This window comes from Coregonus lavaretus, assembly GCF_964263955.1.
Source record: "Coregonus lavaretus genome assembly, contig: HAP1_SCAFFOLD_47, whole genome shotgun sequence".
Taxonomy (NCBI): domain Eukaryota; kingdom Metazoa; phylum Chordata; class Actinopteri; order Salmoniformes; family Salmonidae; genus Coregonus; species Coregonus lavaretus.
Genome location: NW_028161510.1, coordinates 2,438,835 through 2,456,132, shown reverse-complemented (window position 1 = coordinate 2,456,132; position 17,298 = coordinate 2,438,835). Strand labels below are relative to the sequence as shown.

The 17,298-nt window shown below is 42.0% G+C and overlaps 1 protein-coding gene across 3 annotated transcripts; it reads left to right on the top strand.

Annotated features, from left to right (window-relative positions):
- Window positions 1-201: 201 nt before the first annotated feature.
- On the top strand, window positions 202-16,888 carry LOC311120556 (uncharacterized protein). 3 transcript variants are annotated; one of them, XM_084195143.1, is made up of 2 exons: window positions 202-999; window positions 15,552-16,888. In XM_084195143.1, the coding sequence occupies exons 1-2, from the start codon at window positions 468-470 to the stop codon at window positions 16,325-16,327; spliced, it is 1,308 nt and encodes a 435-aa protein (XP_084051269.1). In that variant the 5' UTR covers window positions 202-467; the 3' UTR covers window positions 16,328-16,888. The 3 variants fall into 3 exon arrangements, 2 of the variants coding, with proteins under 2 accessions (XP_084051269.1, XP_084051270.1); XM_084195144.1 differs by lacking the exon at window positions 15,552-16,888 and adding an exon at window positions 8,764-10,193; XR_014612169.1 differs by lacking the exon at window positions 202-999 and adding an exon at window positions 12,051-12,161 and having other exon boundaries at window positions 15,552-16,735.
- The last annotated feature ends 410 nt before the right edge of the window (window positions 16,889-17,298 follow it).

Here is a 17,298-nt window from a genome sequence, read left to right as displayed (position 1 = left end):
TATGGCCGACCCGTGGCTTGAAAGCCTCTCAATGGCCAATACATAGCATCTGCAATCCAGGATTCATATACATAATTTCTTATGACATTGTTTGCCAGAATGATATGAATATTTTCCTAAACTGCGTTACCCACTCCAGTCAGCAGATGACGATGTCTCTTTCAAGTGATGTTTCTTGCTTTAACCACGTGTAATCTAGTGGACGGGACGGGAAGCTTTTTCAACAACAAGATGACTACTCATTAGCTGCCTCGGTATCTTGCTAGAAAACATCAAACCAAAACATCGGGGATCTTGGAACCATTTTGTGAATATTAACCTCAGTGTTTTAGACGCACTGTGTATTTACTCCATTTCGTATATATGTTGTTAGTCAAGCTAGCTGGTTAAGATAGCGTCTAGCCGAGTGCTAGGCTATCGCTAATTAACAAGCAAGCTAGGTAGCTAGCTAGCTAACATCCACAACCATGAGCTCAATAAGCTACTCGCCCCCTACTAAAGAAGAGGTCCGCTGGACGGAGAAAGAAGCTCTGGGACTGAACATTGTCGTGAAAGAGGAAGAGGAGGATATCACAGTGAAAGAGGAGGAGATGACTGTCACAGTCAAAGAAGAAGATAAAGAAGGTTTCGGAATGAAAGAAGAAGAGGAGGAGGAGAAAGCTATCACATTGAAAGAAGAAGATGATGATGTTACAGTGAAAGAAGAGGAAGAAGGTTTTGGAGTAAATGGGGTGATGGATGTTACAGTGAAAGAAGAGGATGCCGTTTTTGGAGTGAAAGAGGAGGACATGACTGTCACAGGGAAAGGAGAGGAAGAAGCTTTCAGGGTGAAAGAGGATATTTTAGTGAAGGAAGACGAGGACCTTTTTCAAGTGAAAGAGGAGGAGGAGGAAGAAGTTTTGAGAGTGAAAGAGGAGGGGAATGAAGAGAAGATGACTGTCACAGTGAAAGGGGAGGAGGAGGATGAAGAGGAGGAGACTGGAGATCAGATTAACACCAGTGAGTATTGTCTTAAAAACAGGGGCACAAACTATGCAGTAGTTGAACTAATGTGTGTTTTTAAAGGGGCGAGTTGTTATGTTGGTCTGTACTGTAGGAGTTGTTATGTTGGTCTGTACTGTAGGAGTTGTTATGTTGGTCTGTACTGTAGGAGTTGTTATGTTGGTCTGTACTGTAGGAGTTGTTATGTTGGTCTGTACTGTAGGAGTTGTTATGTTGGTCTGTACTGTAGGAGTTGTTATGTTGGTCTGTGCTGTAGGAGTTGTTATGTTGGTCTGTGCTGTAGGAGTTGTTATGTTGGTCTGTGCTGTAGGAGTTGTTATGTTGGTCTGTGCTGTAGGAGTTGTTATGTTGGTCTGTGCTGTAGGAGTTGTTATGTTGGTCTGTGCTGTAGGAGTTGTTATGTTGGTCTGTGCTGTAGGAGTTGTTATGTTGGTCTGTACTGTAGGAGTTGTTATGTTGGTCTGTACTGTAGGAGTTGTTATTTTGATCTGTACTGTAGGAGTTGTTATGTTGGTCTGTACTGTAGGAGTTGTTATGTTGGTCTGTACTGTAGGAGTTGTTAAAGACTGGGGGCCACCAACAAAACGTTAACTATGAAAAACAGCGTCTCTACAGGGAGAGGAAGAAAGGCCAGATTAGAGAAAAGGCCTGGAATATAAAAAATGCAGAGAGGAAATGCAATGCCAGATCAGCCAAGCCTGAGGCAGTCGAGAGGAGATGAGGAAATGGAAAATCCAAGGAGGAGGCTGTAGTTGTTTAACTTGCACGTAATGACAGACATCTCTTTCTGTAGCGCTTTGTTCAATACTCAACATCCCATAAGAACCACACGTTTTGAATGACGCATCTTAGGAATGACCCAAACAACTTAATAATGATTTCAAAATAACGAAATATGTGGGTCATTCCACCAAACCGGTACGATGTTTTACGGTGACGTATTGCTGCCACTGAGATTTTTTTATATAATTATTATGAGATAAGATCACGTTATTCTGAAATAATTCAGTAAATGAATGATAACATTACTAGGAAAAAGTTATTGTTATTATGAGAAAGATCGTGTTATAATTAGAAAGATGTCGTTATTGCGAAATAATCCAGTTGCACTTTATTATGAGAAAGAGCCTTCATTATGCTGAAACGTTAGCATTGGCTATTGGCAAGCTTGGCTTCCTCTCATGCACAGGTTCACATTATGGCCGGTTTGTTTGAGTTGATCAACTTTTATTTTCTCATCGGTTTGAGGCATTGAGAGATATTCATGTAATTGAGCAATATGGATGGTGTTGTCAGTAGTTGACATACATTGCGGAGAATTATCGGACCTCCTTGACATAGCGTTATTCCTTCTTGATCAACTGGGACAACGTGAAGCATCATGGATACATTTACATTTACATTTTACATTTTAGTCATTTAGCAGACGCTCTTATCCAGAGCGACTTACAGGAGCAATTAGGGTTAAGTGCCTTGCTCAAGGGCACATTTACATCATTTAGCAGACGCTCTTATCCAGAGCGACTTACAAATTGGTGCATTCACCCTATAGCCAGTGGGATAACCACTTTACAAATAATTGTTTTGTTCTTTTTTTATTTTTTTATTATTATTATTATTATTTTATTATTTTTTTTGGGGGGGGGGGGGTAGAAGGATTACTTTATCCTATCCCAGGTATTCCTTAAAGAGGTGGGGTTTCAAATGTCTCCGGAAGGTGGTGAGTGACTCCGCTGTCCTGGCGTCGTGAGGGAGCTTGTTCCACCATTGGGGTGCCAGAGCAGCGAACAGTTTTGACTGGGCTGAGCGGGAACTATGCTTCCGCAGAGGAAGGGGAGCCAGCAGGCCAGAGGTGGATGAACGCAATGCCCTCGTTTGGGTGTAGGGACTGATCAGAGCCTGAAGGTACGGAGGTGCCGTTCCCCTCACTGCTCCATAGGCAAGCACCATGGTCTTGTAACGGATGCGAGCTTCAACTGGAAGCCAGTGGAGTGTGCGGAGGAGGGGGGTGACGTGAGAGAACTTGGGAAGGTTGAACACCAGACGGGCTGCGGCATTCTGGATGAGTTGTAGGGGTTTAATGGCACAGGCAGGGAGCCCAGCCAACAGCGAGTTGCAGTAATCCAGACGGGAGATGACAAGTGCCTGGATTAGGACCTGTGCCGCTTCCTGTGTAAGGCAGGGTCGTACTCTCCGAATGTTGTAGAGCATGAACCTGCAGGATCGGGTCACCGCCTTGATGTTAGCGGAGAACGACAGGGTGTTGTCCAGGGTCACGCCAAGGCTCTTCGCACTCTGGGAGGAGGACACAACGGAGTTGTCAACCGTGATGGCGAGATCATGGAACGGGCAGTCCTTCCCCGGGAGGAAGAGCAGCTCCGTCTTGCCAGGGTTCAGCTTGAGGTGGTGATCCGTCATCCATACTGATATGTCTGCCAGACATGCAGAGATGCGATTCGCCACCTGGTTATCAGAAGGGGGAAAGGAGAAGATTAGTTGTGTATCGTCAGCGTAGCAATGATAGGAGAGGCCATGTAAGGATATGACAGAGCCAAGTGACTTGGTGTATAGGGAGAAAAGGAGAGGGCCTAGAACTGAGCCCTGGGGGACACCAGTGGTGAGAGCACGTGGTGCGGAGACAGCTTCTCGCCACGCCACTTGGTAGGAGCGACCGGTCAGGTAGGACGCAATCCAGGAGTGAGCCGCGCCGGAGATGCCCAGCTCGGAGAGGGTGGAGAGGAGGATCTGATGGTTCACAGTATCAAAGGCAGCAGACAGGTCTAGAAGGACAAGAGCAGAGGAGAGAGAGTTAGCTTTAGCAGTGCGGAGAGCCTCCGTGACACAGAGAAGAGCAGTCTCAGTTGAATGACCAGTCCTGAAACCTGACTGGTTTGGATCAAGAAGGTCATTCTGAGAGAGATAGCAAGAGAGTTGGCTAAAGATGGCACGCTCAATAGTTTTGGAAAGAAAAGAAAGAAGGGATACTGGTCTGTAGTTGTTGACATCAGTGGGATCGAGTGTTGGTTTTTTGAGAAGGGGTGCAACTCTCGCTTTCTTGAAGACGGAAGGGACATAGCCAGCGGTCAAGGATGAGTTGATCAGCGAGGTGAGGTAGGGGAGAAGGTCACCGGAGATGGTCTGGAGAAGAGAGGAGGGGATGGGGTCAAGCGGGCAGGTTGTTGGGCGGCCTGCAGTCACTAGTCGCAAGATTTTATCTGGAGAGAGAGGGGAGAAAGAAGTCAAAGCATAGGGTAGGGCAGTGTGAGCAGGACCAGCAGTGTCATTAGACTTAACAAACGAGGATCGGATGTCGTCAACCTTCTTTTCAAAGTGGTTGACGAAGTCATCCACAGAGAGGGAGGAGGGGGGGGGAGGAGGGGGGGAGGATTCAGCAGTGAGGAGAATGTGGCAAAGAGCTTCCTAGGGTTAGAGGCATATGCTTGGCATTTAGAGTGGTAGAAAGTGGCCTTAGCAGCAGAAACAGATGAAGAAAATGTAGAGAGGAGGGAGTGAAAAGATGCCAGGTCGGCAGGGAGTTTAGTTTACTTCCATTTCCGCTCAGCTGCCCGGAGCTCTGTTCTGTGAGCTCGCAATGAGTCATCAAGCCACGGAGCTGGAGGGGAGGACCGAGCCGGCCGGGAGGATAGGGGACACAGGGAGTCAAAGGATGCAGAAAGGGAGGAGAGGAGGGTTGAGGAGGCAGAATCAGGAGATTGAAGGGAGAAGGATTGAGCAGAGGGAAGAGATGATAGGATGGAAGAGGAGAGAGTAGTTGGAGAGAGAGAGCGAAGGTTGCGGCGGCGCGTTACCATCTGTGTAGGGGCAGAGTGAGTAGTGTTGGAGGAGAGCGAGAGAGAAAAGGATACAAAGTAGTGGTCGGAGACATGGAGGGGAGTTGCAGTGAGATTAGTAGAAGAGCAACATCTAGTAAAGATGAAGTCAAGCGTATTGCCTGCCTTGTGAGTAGGGGGGGACGGTGAGAGGGTGAGGTCAAAAGAGGAGAGGAGTGGAAAGAAGGAGGCAGAGAGAAATGAGTCAAATGTAGACGTAGGGAGGTTGAAATCCCCCAAAACTGTGAAGGGTGAGCCATCCTCAGGAAAGGAACTTATCAAGGCATCAAGCTCATTGATGAACTTTCCAAGGGAACCTGGAGGGCGATAGATGACAAGGATATTAAGCTTAAATGGGCTAGTGACTGTGACAGCGTGGAATTCAAATGAGGAGATAGGGTTAGGGGAAAAATTGAGAATGACCACTTGGGAGAGATGAGGATTCCTGTGCCACCACCCCTCTGACCAGATGCTCTCGGGGTATGCGAGAACACATGGTCAGACGAGGAGAGAGCAGTAGGAGTAGCAGTGTTTTCAGTGGTAATCCATGTTTCCGTCAGCGCCAGGAAGTCGAGGGACTGGAGGGTAGCATAGGCTGGGATGAAGTCAGCCTTGTTGGCAGCAGAACGGCAGTTTCAGAGGCTGCCTGAGACCTGGAACTCCAGGTGTGTGGTGCGTGCAGGGACCACCAGGTTAGAGAGGCAGCAGCCACGCGGTGTGAGGCGTTTGTGTAGCCTGTGCGGAGAGGAGAGAACAGGGATAGGCAGAGGCATAGTTGACAGGCTGTAGCAGATGGCTACAATAATGCAGAGGAGATCGGAATGAAATGAACTAAACATCTGGGAAAGGAGAGAGCAGGGCCTCCCTCACCAAAAAAATATAACTCTCCCAACTTCCACCTCAGAAACTATAATTGTTTCACTGAACCACCCGAATAAAACTCTCCAACTTCCACTTTGGAAATTAGAATTGTTGTAAACTACAGCGGTTCAATGTTTCAAGGAATGGACTCAACTTACTTTATTCAGCTAGCTAACTATGACGCCATAGCTAACTAGCATGCTAGCATCCAATAACACACAGTTTAGCACCAATACTTGGTTACAACAAACTACCAATAGTGTGTTAACACACTAAACAGATAATTCGTGTCCGTGTCTAGTTCTTTCATAACGCAGCAATAATTAAACGTTGGCTAGCTAGCACAAAGATATTGTATTTAGCTACTACAGTACAGCTAGCTGGTAGTGTTGGCTAGCTAGCAATGGCTGCTGTGTTGACTTTGTTTGAAAAACGGCGTCGCTGCGAACGAATGTAGCTGGCTAAAAGGATATTGTATTTAGTAGCTACCGTTGCTAATAGCTACTCGCCAGCTAGTTCAGGAGGTGAGTTAGCTAGCTAGCTTCGTGCTACACCCGGCACCGCCGAATACAAAAGTAACCTACAATAACTACATACAACAACTACCCACAACAGCCCACGATGCCTACCTATAATACCTAATAATATACAGCCCACGATGCCTACCTATAATACCTAACTACAATCTAAATACATAGTTTAAGCCTTACTCGACAAAGCCCAAGTTATGTATAAAGCCAAACTTACCCGACGCCAGCTGTCTGGGTGGCAGACTGCAATCAGTAGCTGTAATTAAGTACAGCAGCTACCAACCACCTAACGTTAATGCCTCGGATAAGGAGGTTAGAAACACAGCTGAATGGTAGGCAGCTAGCTGGCTCAATCACAGGTACTCTTAAGCATGAAATAACATTGGAAACAACTAACCACAGTTGCTAAAAGTTACCAGTAGCTACCCGCTAGCTAGCTAGCTTTGTTGGTCCAAGTAGTGGGTTAGCTAGCCTCGTGCTTCGCCGGGGTCCGCCGAATACAATACTTACCTACAATGATTACCTACAATAACCTACAATAACCTACAATAACTACCTAAGTAAGCTACCTATAATACCTAACTACAATACCTACCTACAATCTAAATACATGGTTTAAGCTTTACTCAACACCATATAAGAAGCCAAGCTTACCTCCTGCTAGAGAAAACACAACCTCTCCCGACCACCGTCCACCTCTGTGATACAATCTAATACATCTTAAATACAATCTAATACATCTTAAATGCATCGAAGTGGGATATGCAGTGATCCAAAATACAGTCAGACGTTTAGTGTAACAGAGACGCAGGAATCACATTCGACTACGTCTTTACAGGAACCCAGGTCCGATTTTTTTGTGGCACGTTAACTCCTACGATAAGCTGAAGCCATATGGCATTTGTAATAATAAGTTTAGGAGATAGGTTAAAGGGTTAAGGTTAGGGTGAGGGGAAGGGTTAGCTAACATGCTAAGTAACTAAGCAAAGTAGCTAAAAAGTAGTAAGTAGTTGAAAAGTTGCTAATTAGCTAAAATGCTAAAGTTGTCCATGATGAGATTCGAACTCGCAACCTTTGGGTTGCTAGACATTCATGTTATACGACCAATCATTCTACTTTTGTTTGTGCCTTAAGTAACCATACCAAACATAGCATATCATACTAATTTGGTGTCCCGGATTTACATTTACTATGTTACGTTTAGTCTATGAGACCAGGCTGGGTGAAGGGATAAAAGAGGATGATAGCAGTGTGATGATTGTCAGGTGTTATACAAATTCGACAGTCACAAGATGGGGACGTTAAATAGGACTATGGCACATCAAGGGAACTGTAGCCTTCCGTTCAGATGTGTTAAATGAGTCAATATCACTATGAGGTGCCTTTGGTGTCCTCATCAGACTCACTCAGTCATCATGAAAATGTAGCAGAATAATGAAAGTCTGAGGTCTTATTATAAGTGGCCAAACATTTGCACACATATCAGTAGAATGATAAGTCTCTGTCCTCTGTAGCTCAACTGGTAGAGCACGGCGCTTGTAACGCCAAGGTAGTGGGTTCGATCCCCGGGACCACCATTACACAAAAATGTATGTACGCATGACTGTAAGTCGCTTTAGATAAAAGCGTCTGCTAAATGGCATATTATTATTATTATTATTATTATAAAAAAGTGTTTCCTTCATTTTATTAAATTTTTTTCATTGGATGTACGTGATTTTGGCATGTCCCACACACTGCTCTGCTAACTACAGTGTGTGTAATAAGTGGTTAAATGATACTAAATCCAATTTTTTTTTACATGGTATTACTGTCCACAAGAAGTTATTTGATAAAACAAGTAATTTTGATCATGTATATTGTATTTTCATAATCATATTGAACATTTTGCATTGCTGTCCACCCTGTCATTATGGGGTAACTGCCCCTTTAAGAAACCCACTGATGTTTTCAGTGACATCATTACGAGCATTTTGTCTTTCTTCAATGAAGGCTGAAGCAGTGTCTAGTTGCAGAGTAAGTATTTACACTTATGTTTCATAATTTTCATCATATTACGTGTGTAGTTGGATGTTGTCAAGCTTAACATGTCCACTCTGTCATAGTGAAATATCAATTGATAGAAAAACCTATCAGAACTTTGAAATATATTTGTAAAACAGTACACAGTCAGCTTGCTAACTGTAGTATGTTGCTAAGTGAAGGTCCACCATGTGCTCATTAAATGCTAACATTAGCCAAAAATGTCCACCCTGTCATTGTCCACCCTGTCAGCAAGCCTTCCATGACAGGGTGGACATGGTTCATGACAGGAAGGACATGTGCATAGTTTAGGCCACATACTGATAATGTTACACATATTACAACAGCTATTACACACATTTTATAACAGTACATGCTATACATAGTAAGAATGGACAATATGGACAATTTTTTTGGCGATATCGGTATCAGCAAACCTAGTTTGATAATGCAAGCCTAGTTTACCGGGACTGCCAATTAAAGTGTGTAAGGGAACATTTTGAATCGTCTTTTTCAAGGAATGAGATCAAAAGGAGCTGAGATAGCAAGGAGATATCGGGAACGTCGTGATGCTGACCCAGACAGAAGAAGAAAGTACCTTGAGAAAGAAAGGGTCAAATGGAAAAAAGACAGAGAGACTGGAAAGAAGAAGGGTGTCAATGAGCTCAGTGAGAGAGAGAAGAGGGCAAAAATAAAGAAATGGAGAGAGGCAAAAAGTCAAGCCAGAGCCAGAAACAGGGCCAGTGCTTTGCTACAGTCAGAGACACCACCCAACTCCCCTGCTGAAACTCCTGAAAATCAGCATGAGCCAGGGCCTTCCAGGTTGCGCTCTGTACAGATTGAAGTGTCTGCATGGAAGTATGTGGAACAGCAACTGCAGAACTGAGCCATGTCTCTGCAGAAAGGGAGAGACTGTTTGGAGATGCGTCCAAGTGATCTTTCTGTAATATTCTGTTTTTTCAAATCAACTGTTCTCCACTTAAAAAACATTTTTCTTCTTGTTCTACAGTTGAATGTTTGACTTTCACTGTGCAGAATGATGTACAGAGTTTAACGCTAGAAGGCCACATTAATGTCTCATTTTGGGCATCTTTATTCAGTGGCTGCATGCAGGTAGAGTGGATCAAAAACAGTCTGTTCAACTTGTAATTTCCCCCTACATGGGAAAAGGCATTTTTTACATCATTTTCTTGCATTGTTCCTTGCATTTATGAGGCCATTCAATGACATTTCACAACGTGTCCACCCTGTCATGCCCAGGGTCCACCCTGTCATGTCACTGTCCACCCTGTTATTTTCATGTTCTATGAAAATAAAAAAATTATTTTCACAAGTTAGCAAAATCTTTTGTGTGATTCCTTTATAAACAAATGAGGGCCAAATAGTATTGTTTGAAAGTTTGACCAGATATCTTTTTTGTTAGATTTTATTTAGAAAAGAAAGTGCAACTCTCGCAGATTTTATAGAGAAACAAATAGTTTGCCATAATTTCATTATTATCCAAATACTTTTCCCATAAACTAAAATATATTGTTGAGAAAGTGACTAAATAGTTTTCTGAAAATGTACGTTTTATAATCACTATGTAATTACAATGTATTTATTCTGCTTTGAAATTGTCGATGACAGGGTGGACATATTTTGCTGTTTGCATGTAAATTGTCTGCTTGCAGTTAATTTATAAAAAGTGTGGGAGCTTGACCAATATGCATTTCTAACAGCATAACATATACTTAATACAATGAGTATAAAGTTCAATGGAAAATCTCAGCTTTTTGGGGGGGAAATGGGGAAGTCTCAAAGGCACCTTATGGTGATATTGACCCAAATGTGTTTTGTCTGAAAACATGTTGCTAATCATGCTGTGGAGGACAAGGAGATCCGCTGACACTGTACTTTGATTATAAAGGTTTATTCATAACAAAGGATTTCAGCGTCGATTTACAGATACCTGCATGCATCTGGAGAACAGTGGACCCAAAAGAATATGTTGTTCTGACCTCCTTTGTCCTCACCAAGTATTTATAATCTTTACCAAGATAGGGGTGGTTTCCCCTACAGACCAATCCCATCACTCCACACAACAGACTTCCTCTGTTTTAGGGTACTCCTATAGAACTGCTCTCCAGATGTCTCCCTGGGCCAAATCAACATTCTCTAAGCTACCATTTGCAAACACTAACAAAGTCATAAATTCCTTAGATACCACACTACCATTTGCAAAGTTAACAAAGTCATAAATTCCTTAGATACCACAAATGTTAACTGAAATCTGGACACTGATTGTAGGTCTATAACCTCTCACATAGCCTTAATATTACTTCCTGCAGAAATGTACACCAAATGTAGGCTAAATTCTTACTCGGGAACAGGAGTGGAGAAATATTATTTATTTCTTTCAACATCTTGAGAGAATGTGAATGCACAATTAGATACCACCTGTAGAGGTACTATCTTTATCAGCATCATAAAAGCTGATTAGTATTTCAAGCACATAAAATATGCATCCTATCCGAACTGCAATCTTAGCAGAAACATGTTGGCTCGTTTTCACAGCTTTCTATGTCCTTACAACCGGTCAAACTGATGGCATTTGGAAATGATGCAGATAAAATCTTTCCCGTTTTTAAAATTTTTATTGCATTTTCTCCCAAGTCCCTAAACGTCTTTGCTCCGCGAAAGAAGCAGAGATGACAGAGAAAACGTTACCGATTCAAACTAGATTGAAGCATTCATTCTATCGATGTGTGACATTATTCTGGTGAGCAAGGGTTTATTTAGCCTTCTAGGGCAACATAATGACAGAAGAGAAGCTGCATGTATCTAATTATAGACAAGATGACTAACAAATACCCTACCAAAATGTCGAGAATTATAAGCAGAAACATCTAAATCAGGTAAAAAAAATATCCTGCACCCCCTGTAAAAAATAAATAAATTATTCCGCAGTCTCTGACTGTAGTCTACAGCGTATTTCCTATATTAGCGAGTTAGGGTCGTGTACGTGCCTCAGATGTCCACTTTATCACATACAATCGGGCTGTTGCGGTTGGGGATGGGTTATTTTCAAATTGCGGGTGAACAATCAGCTGACCCGCGCACCACTAGCCACCATACTATTCAGCTTCTACATCTGCGTAGAGGAAATTATTATCTGTAAGAGAAAACATATCTGGTTATTTTTTACAATTATTTGTTTTGACATTGTTTGCAAGAATTGTTTTTGTTTGTTAAACTGCGTTTCCCACTCCAGTCAGCAGATGGCGATGTGAGTGTTTCAGGTGATGATTCTTGCGTGACGTAAAATCTAGTGGACGGGACTCTTCTTCTTCAACAACAACAACAACAACAACCACCATCTCGGTAACTTGCTAGCAAACATAAAACCAAAACATTGAAGCTATTTGGACCATTTTTGTGTATATTAACCTCAGTGTTTTAAACACACTGTATATGTATGTACTAGTTAATCCATTTAATTTCATATTTACGTTGTCAGCTCTCTGGCTTGTTCAGTTAGCCCAGCACTAGGTTAGTCGCTAATGCTAACTAGCTAGCTAGCTCACGTCCCCTACTATGAGCTCACTAAGTTACTCTCCCCCTGCTAAAGAAAATGAGGTCTGTTGGACGGAGAAAGAAACTCCCGTGCTGAACATTTACGTGAAAGAAGAAGAATTTACTGTGAAAGAAGAGGAAGTGGAGGAAGCTATCACAGTGAAAGAAGAAGAACAGGATGTTACGGTAGAGGAAGAAGCTTTCGGAGTGAAAGAGGAGGGTACTGTGTTTGTAGTGAAAGAGGAGAAGATGACTGGTGCATTGAAAGAAGAGGAAGAACGTTTTGAAATGAAGGAGGAGGGGGAGATTACTGTCACATTGGAAGAAGAAGAAGAGGAGACTGGAGATCTGATTAACACCAGTGAGTTCAATCTTAAACAGGGGCACTCTGCAGTTGTTGAACTAATGTGTGCTATAAAAATGGCATTCTACTGCAGTTCTACACTTGAATAATTTACCTCCGTAAATTTGTTTTCACGGTAGATCAGGGGTCTCCAACCTTTTCAAGCATGAGAGCTACTTTAAAAAATGAAACATGTCTGTAGCTACTCCTTTTCTTCTTCTAGCTTTCAATTAGGCACATTCTTTATTCTCTTCTAATCCCCAGGAGCGGTGCGTGGGTAAAATCACTGGGGGAACCAGGGGGGGAAAAAGCCATATTACAACCTATGTGTTGTGATAATTGCGTTGTTTGCTCTATAACCTGTTAGTTCATATGCCTCGGGACTGTGATATATATATATATAGGCCTAAAGGCAGAGACAATAAGAAGACAGTGGCAGAATAAATTCAACCACACCTTTGTTTCATCACAAAACCGGAGTGCAACCTCTGTCTGGTGAAGTCCACAAAGCATATTGCATGTAACAAACAGTTACATGACCTACAGCATGGTCAAGCAAGTTAACGTTTCCGACATTTTTGTACCACTAAACAACGATTGATTTAGAACGACAGAGTTACCGCAAGTCGCAAAGATAACAGGAGCTGCCTCCACTATTCCAGCACCATTTCAACTTCAACATTTCAACATCATCAAATCACCTATGTTTAGTCTAATACAGTGACAACTAAAAGATACCAAAAATGATTTAGTCCAATCAACGTAAGCTAAATATCATGTGCCTGTCCATGTTTCTGATTTCTGTGTGCATGCATTCGTGCAAGTAGAAAAAACATGTTGACTCACCCTACTTGTAGAGAAACGCCAATGCCATCCTCCTCTCTTTCATGTAGACTAAATGGTCTAGCACTCTTTAATACAGTACATGTTTTTATTTGTTTGTTGTCCTAGGCTACCTGGCTAAAATGCTTGCTCGCTAGCCTAACTTCCTTTCATGGGTAACGTTAGCCAGTTAACATTAGCCTTCTACATCTAGCTACATATTGAACTTTCATCCTCTCAGGACAGGGGCACAATGTATAAATTAATTGTTGGATCAGAATCGACATTATAATCATTGGCCAGTACGGAGAATTAAGTAAAACCACAAATCCCTATCTCCATCGATGGCTAATTTAGGAAAGGGCCGATTTTAGCTAGCTAGCTAACCACCGGAGGACAACAACACAACGAGATGCAACAAGAACAGAACATCTGTCTGTCAATTATGTATTTCTCTTGATGCGATTTGATTGGAGTGAAGACAAATTCAAACTGGCTTCCTTGACACTTTTTATTGGTGCGCCAGGACCATTCACAGTTGAGCTCACTCAGTTTAGCTCAACGCTGATTGGCTATTATTTTATACTTTTTTTTAATCAAGTGAGGACAAATGCTCGCTGGTTTCACTTGCATTCAATGCTATGGGCGGCAACAATGTCATACTCTTTCGGACCCGACAGCATCAGATAGATGGCCTACCCATACAGAGATAGAGGGGCGCTGTTTCGCTTGCTCTGATGCTTTCTCCGGTGAGATACATTCAGCCTCTTGCGAAGTGAAGGAAACACAGAGGGACAAAAGATAAATGATTGTATGTTTTTTGGGAAAGCCTGGCTTCCCTTGGCATACATGAATATATGCCACTGCTCCTCTCCCCTGCAACTATTCCCCAGGTCCTTAGTGTACAAGAGAAAGTAGTGCACTATGTTGTCAACTTTTCCTGTGGTCCTTAGTGTACAAGAGAAAGTAGTGCACTATGTTGTCAACTCTTCCTCTGGTCCTTAGTGTACAAGAGAAAGTAGTGCACTATGTTGTCAACTCTTCCTCTGGTCCTTAGTGTACAAGAGAAAGTAGTGCACTATGTTGTCAACTTTTCCTGTGGTCCTTAGTGTACAAGAGAAAGTAGTGCACTATGTTGTCAACTCTTCCCGTGGTCCTTAGTGTACAAGAGAATGTAGTGCACTATGTTGTCAACTCTTCCCGTGGTCCTTAGTGTACAAGAGAAAGTAGTGCAGTATGTTTTCTGTCAATATACACTACCATTCAAAAGTTTGGGTCACTTAGACATTTCCTTGTTTTCTAAAGAAAATCATTTTTTTTGTCCATTAAAATAACATCAAATTGATCAGAAATACAGTGTAGACAATCATGTTGTAAATGGCTATTGTAGCTGGAAACGGCTGATTTTTTAAAATGGAATATCTACATAGTTGTACAGAGGCCAATTATCAGCAACCATCAGTCCTGTGTTCAAATGGCACGTAGAAAAAGCCTTTGATTAGATAGTAGCTGGGAGCTTGTGTCGGATACTTGTGAGATTTGTTTATGACAGTTGGCGATGGAACACATGAAAAATTGCATTTACTTTCGGAATTGTTTGGCGAGCTATGAGCTGTTGGAGACCCCTGCATCAGATACTTGTTTGATATTTGGGAGTTCGCTCGTCAATACCTCTTCAATGAAGGTCATAGGATGATGAGAGTGATATGTCTAGAATCAGATTAAGGTAGCGATTAAGCTACACCCTACATTTTGGCCATTCCATTCCGTTTTCAAAAAGTGACTATTGGGTTTCAATGGGGGAATGTTTGCACTTTTGGCAAAGGGACCGTCTTAAAAGTACAATCTGCAGAACATGGTGTTTACAGAAAAACTGGCAATTCTCACATAGAAACTTCATCGGAAGGAAGGATGTTTGACATGCCAAAACATTCAGGAGGTAGAGGTCCTCAAAATTGACCCTTTCTGCATACCCCACCCTACCGTGAGACACGCATATCTTGGTCATTGATCAAGACAAAAGGGTTGATTTTGATATTATTCGAAATCTTACAAATAGTATTGAAGCTCTGTGTCATTTGTTTTTAAAATCTGAATGGTGTTATTAGGTCCTTAATATTTTAGCTGTAAGGTAAGACGGACTGATCTGATGGAACTCTGCTACCGCATCATATATCCTATAATTACAACTCATGTCTGATTTCATGACATTTTGGTTGACATTTTCAGTTTCTTTTCAAATGATTAAGAGGACAGAATCAAGACCATGCCTGATCATTTTTGTTCATTTGATCATTGTGGATTAAATGTTTTTTAATTTTTAAATGACCTCCGGTTATTGAGGGATCTAGTCTGTATTAAACCTATTAAAGAAGGCAGTTTGATCATGTGGAGGTTTCATTCAGGGCTCGAATCCACACAGCGTCTCAGAGTAAGAAGAGTGCTGTACTAGCATCAGTATTGACTTTTATATAATAATGAATTAGATTGTATGGACCTGATCCTAGATCAACATCCTACTATGAGACGCTTTGTGAATATGGGCCCAGGTCTCTCTGTTGACTAAATACTGTCTGTCTTTGGCAGGAGAGAGACTAGACTCTCACTCTGACAGAGGGAAGAGTCCTTCAGGGGAACCAGACCCAGAGACTTCCAAACCAGCAAGACGACACCCCTGCTCCCAGTGTGGAAAGAGATTTTCTGTATCAGGGCAATTGAAAAAGCATGAGAGAATACACACAGAAGAGAAGCCCTACCAGTGCTCCCAGTGTGGAAAAAGATTTTCTGTATCAGGGCAATTGAAATTACATGAGCGGACACACACAGGAGAGAAGCCCTATCAATGCTCCCAGTGTAAAACGAGATTTTCTCAGTTAGGGAATTTGAAATCACATGAGAGGACACACACAGGAGAGAAGCCTTTCCACTGTTGCCAGTGTGGAAAGAGTTTTTCCCTATCAGGGTCCCTTAAAAAGCATGAGCAAACACATTCTGTAGAAAAGCCTTTCCACTGTTCACATTGTGAAAAGAGTTTTACGAATTTAGAGTACCTGAAAATGCATGAGAAAAGACATACACGGGAGAAGCCTTTTCACTGCTCCCACTGTGGAATGAAATTTACCTGGTTTCAGCAACTGAAGGAGCATGAAAGAATCCACACCAGAGAGAAACGTTATGAATGCTCCCAGTGTGGAAAGATATTTACCCAGTTAGGGCACCTGAAAGACCATGAGATAACACACACAGGAAAGAGGCCTTACCACTGCTCCCAGTGTGGAAAGGAATATAACACGTCAAATGGACTAAAAGTTCATGAGAGAACACACATACTGCTCCCACACTTGTCTCATATTTTTGACTGAGAAATTGTGCTTTTGTTTAACGGCACATGAAATCAAATTGTATAAAGCGCATTCCAAAAGACATTTGTATGTTTTTTTTATTTAAACACCTGAACTGAATATGGAGGATGTCAGTTTGAAAGTAGAGTTTGTCAGTTTGAATGTAGATACTGTAGTGTCGAGATAACGATGCTAATTATGCTGTGATGACAAGAAATCCGCTGACACTGTCCTTGATTATAATGGTTTATTACATCAAAGATTTCAGCGTCAATTTACAGACTCCTGCAGACATCTGGAGAACAACTGACCCAATCTCTAATATGTTATATTCTCCCCGTCCTTTGTTTCAACCATGGTATTTATAATATGTAACATAATATGGGTGGTTTTCCCACAGACCAATCCCAGGCCTCCACATAACAGACTTCCTCTGTTTTAGGGGGGCCCTATAGTAATGCTTTCCAGATGCTTCCGCAAGCTGAGTCAACTTCCTCTAACACACCATTTGCAAACGTCAGCAAAGTCATAAACTGTTTAGATACTACAATACTCTGTGATTAAATTATCATTTTCAAACTCTGTGTTTTCTTTCTGTGTGTGTGTTTATCTGCGTGTCATTCCTCGAGCACTACACATCATCAAGTGTCTATCTGCTGTTTTCTCCATTGTTTATATTTGTGTTGGTGGCTCATGCTGACATTTGTATCTTACAGAGTGTGACTTTAAGGGAATAGATTTTGTCTTTAAAGGGGCAATCTGCTATTGCTACATCCATTTTCAAATGAATGATATACAGTTGTGGCCGATACTGTAAGTGCCTTTGAACGGGGTGTGGTAGTACGTGCCAGGCGCACTGGTTTGTGTCAATAACTATTTTGGAAGCGATATAATTGCATTTATTCATGTCTACATTCGTTTTTGACACATTTATTCAATTACAGACACCTTAATGCATACTTTTAAATTATATTCTGTGAGCTAATCATACA

Excerpts from the sequence above, each read along its gene's own strand:
- LOC311120556 (XM_084195143.1), top strand. The coding sequence starts at position 468 with ATGAGCTCAATAAGCTACTCGCCCCCTACTAAAGAAGAGGTCCGCTGG. Across the intron at positions 1,000-15,551 it reads TGGAGATCAGATTAACACCA|GAGAGAGACTAGACTCTCAC; the intron begins GTGAGTATTGTC and ends TGTCTTTGGCAG.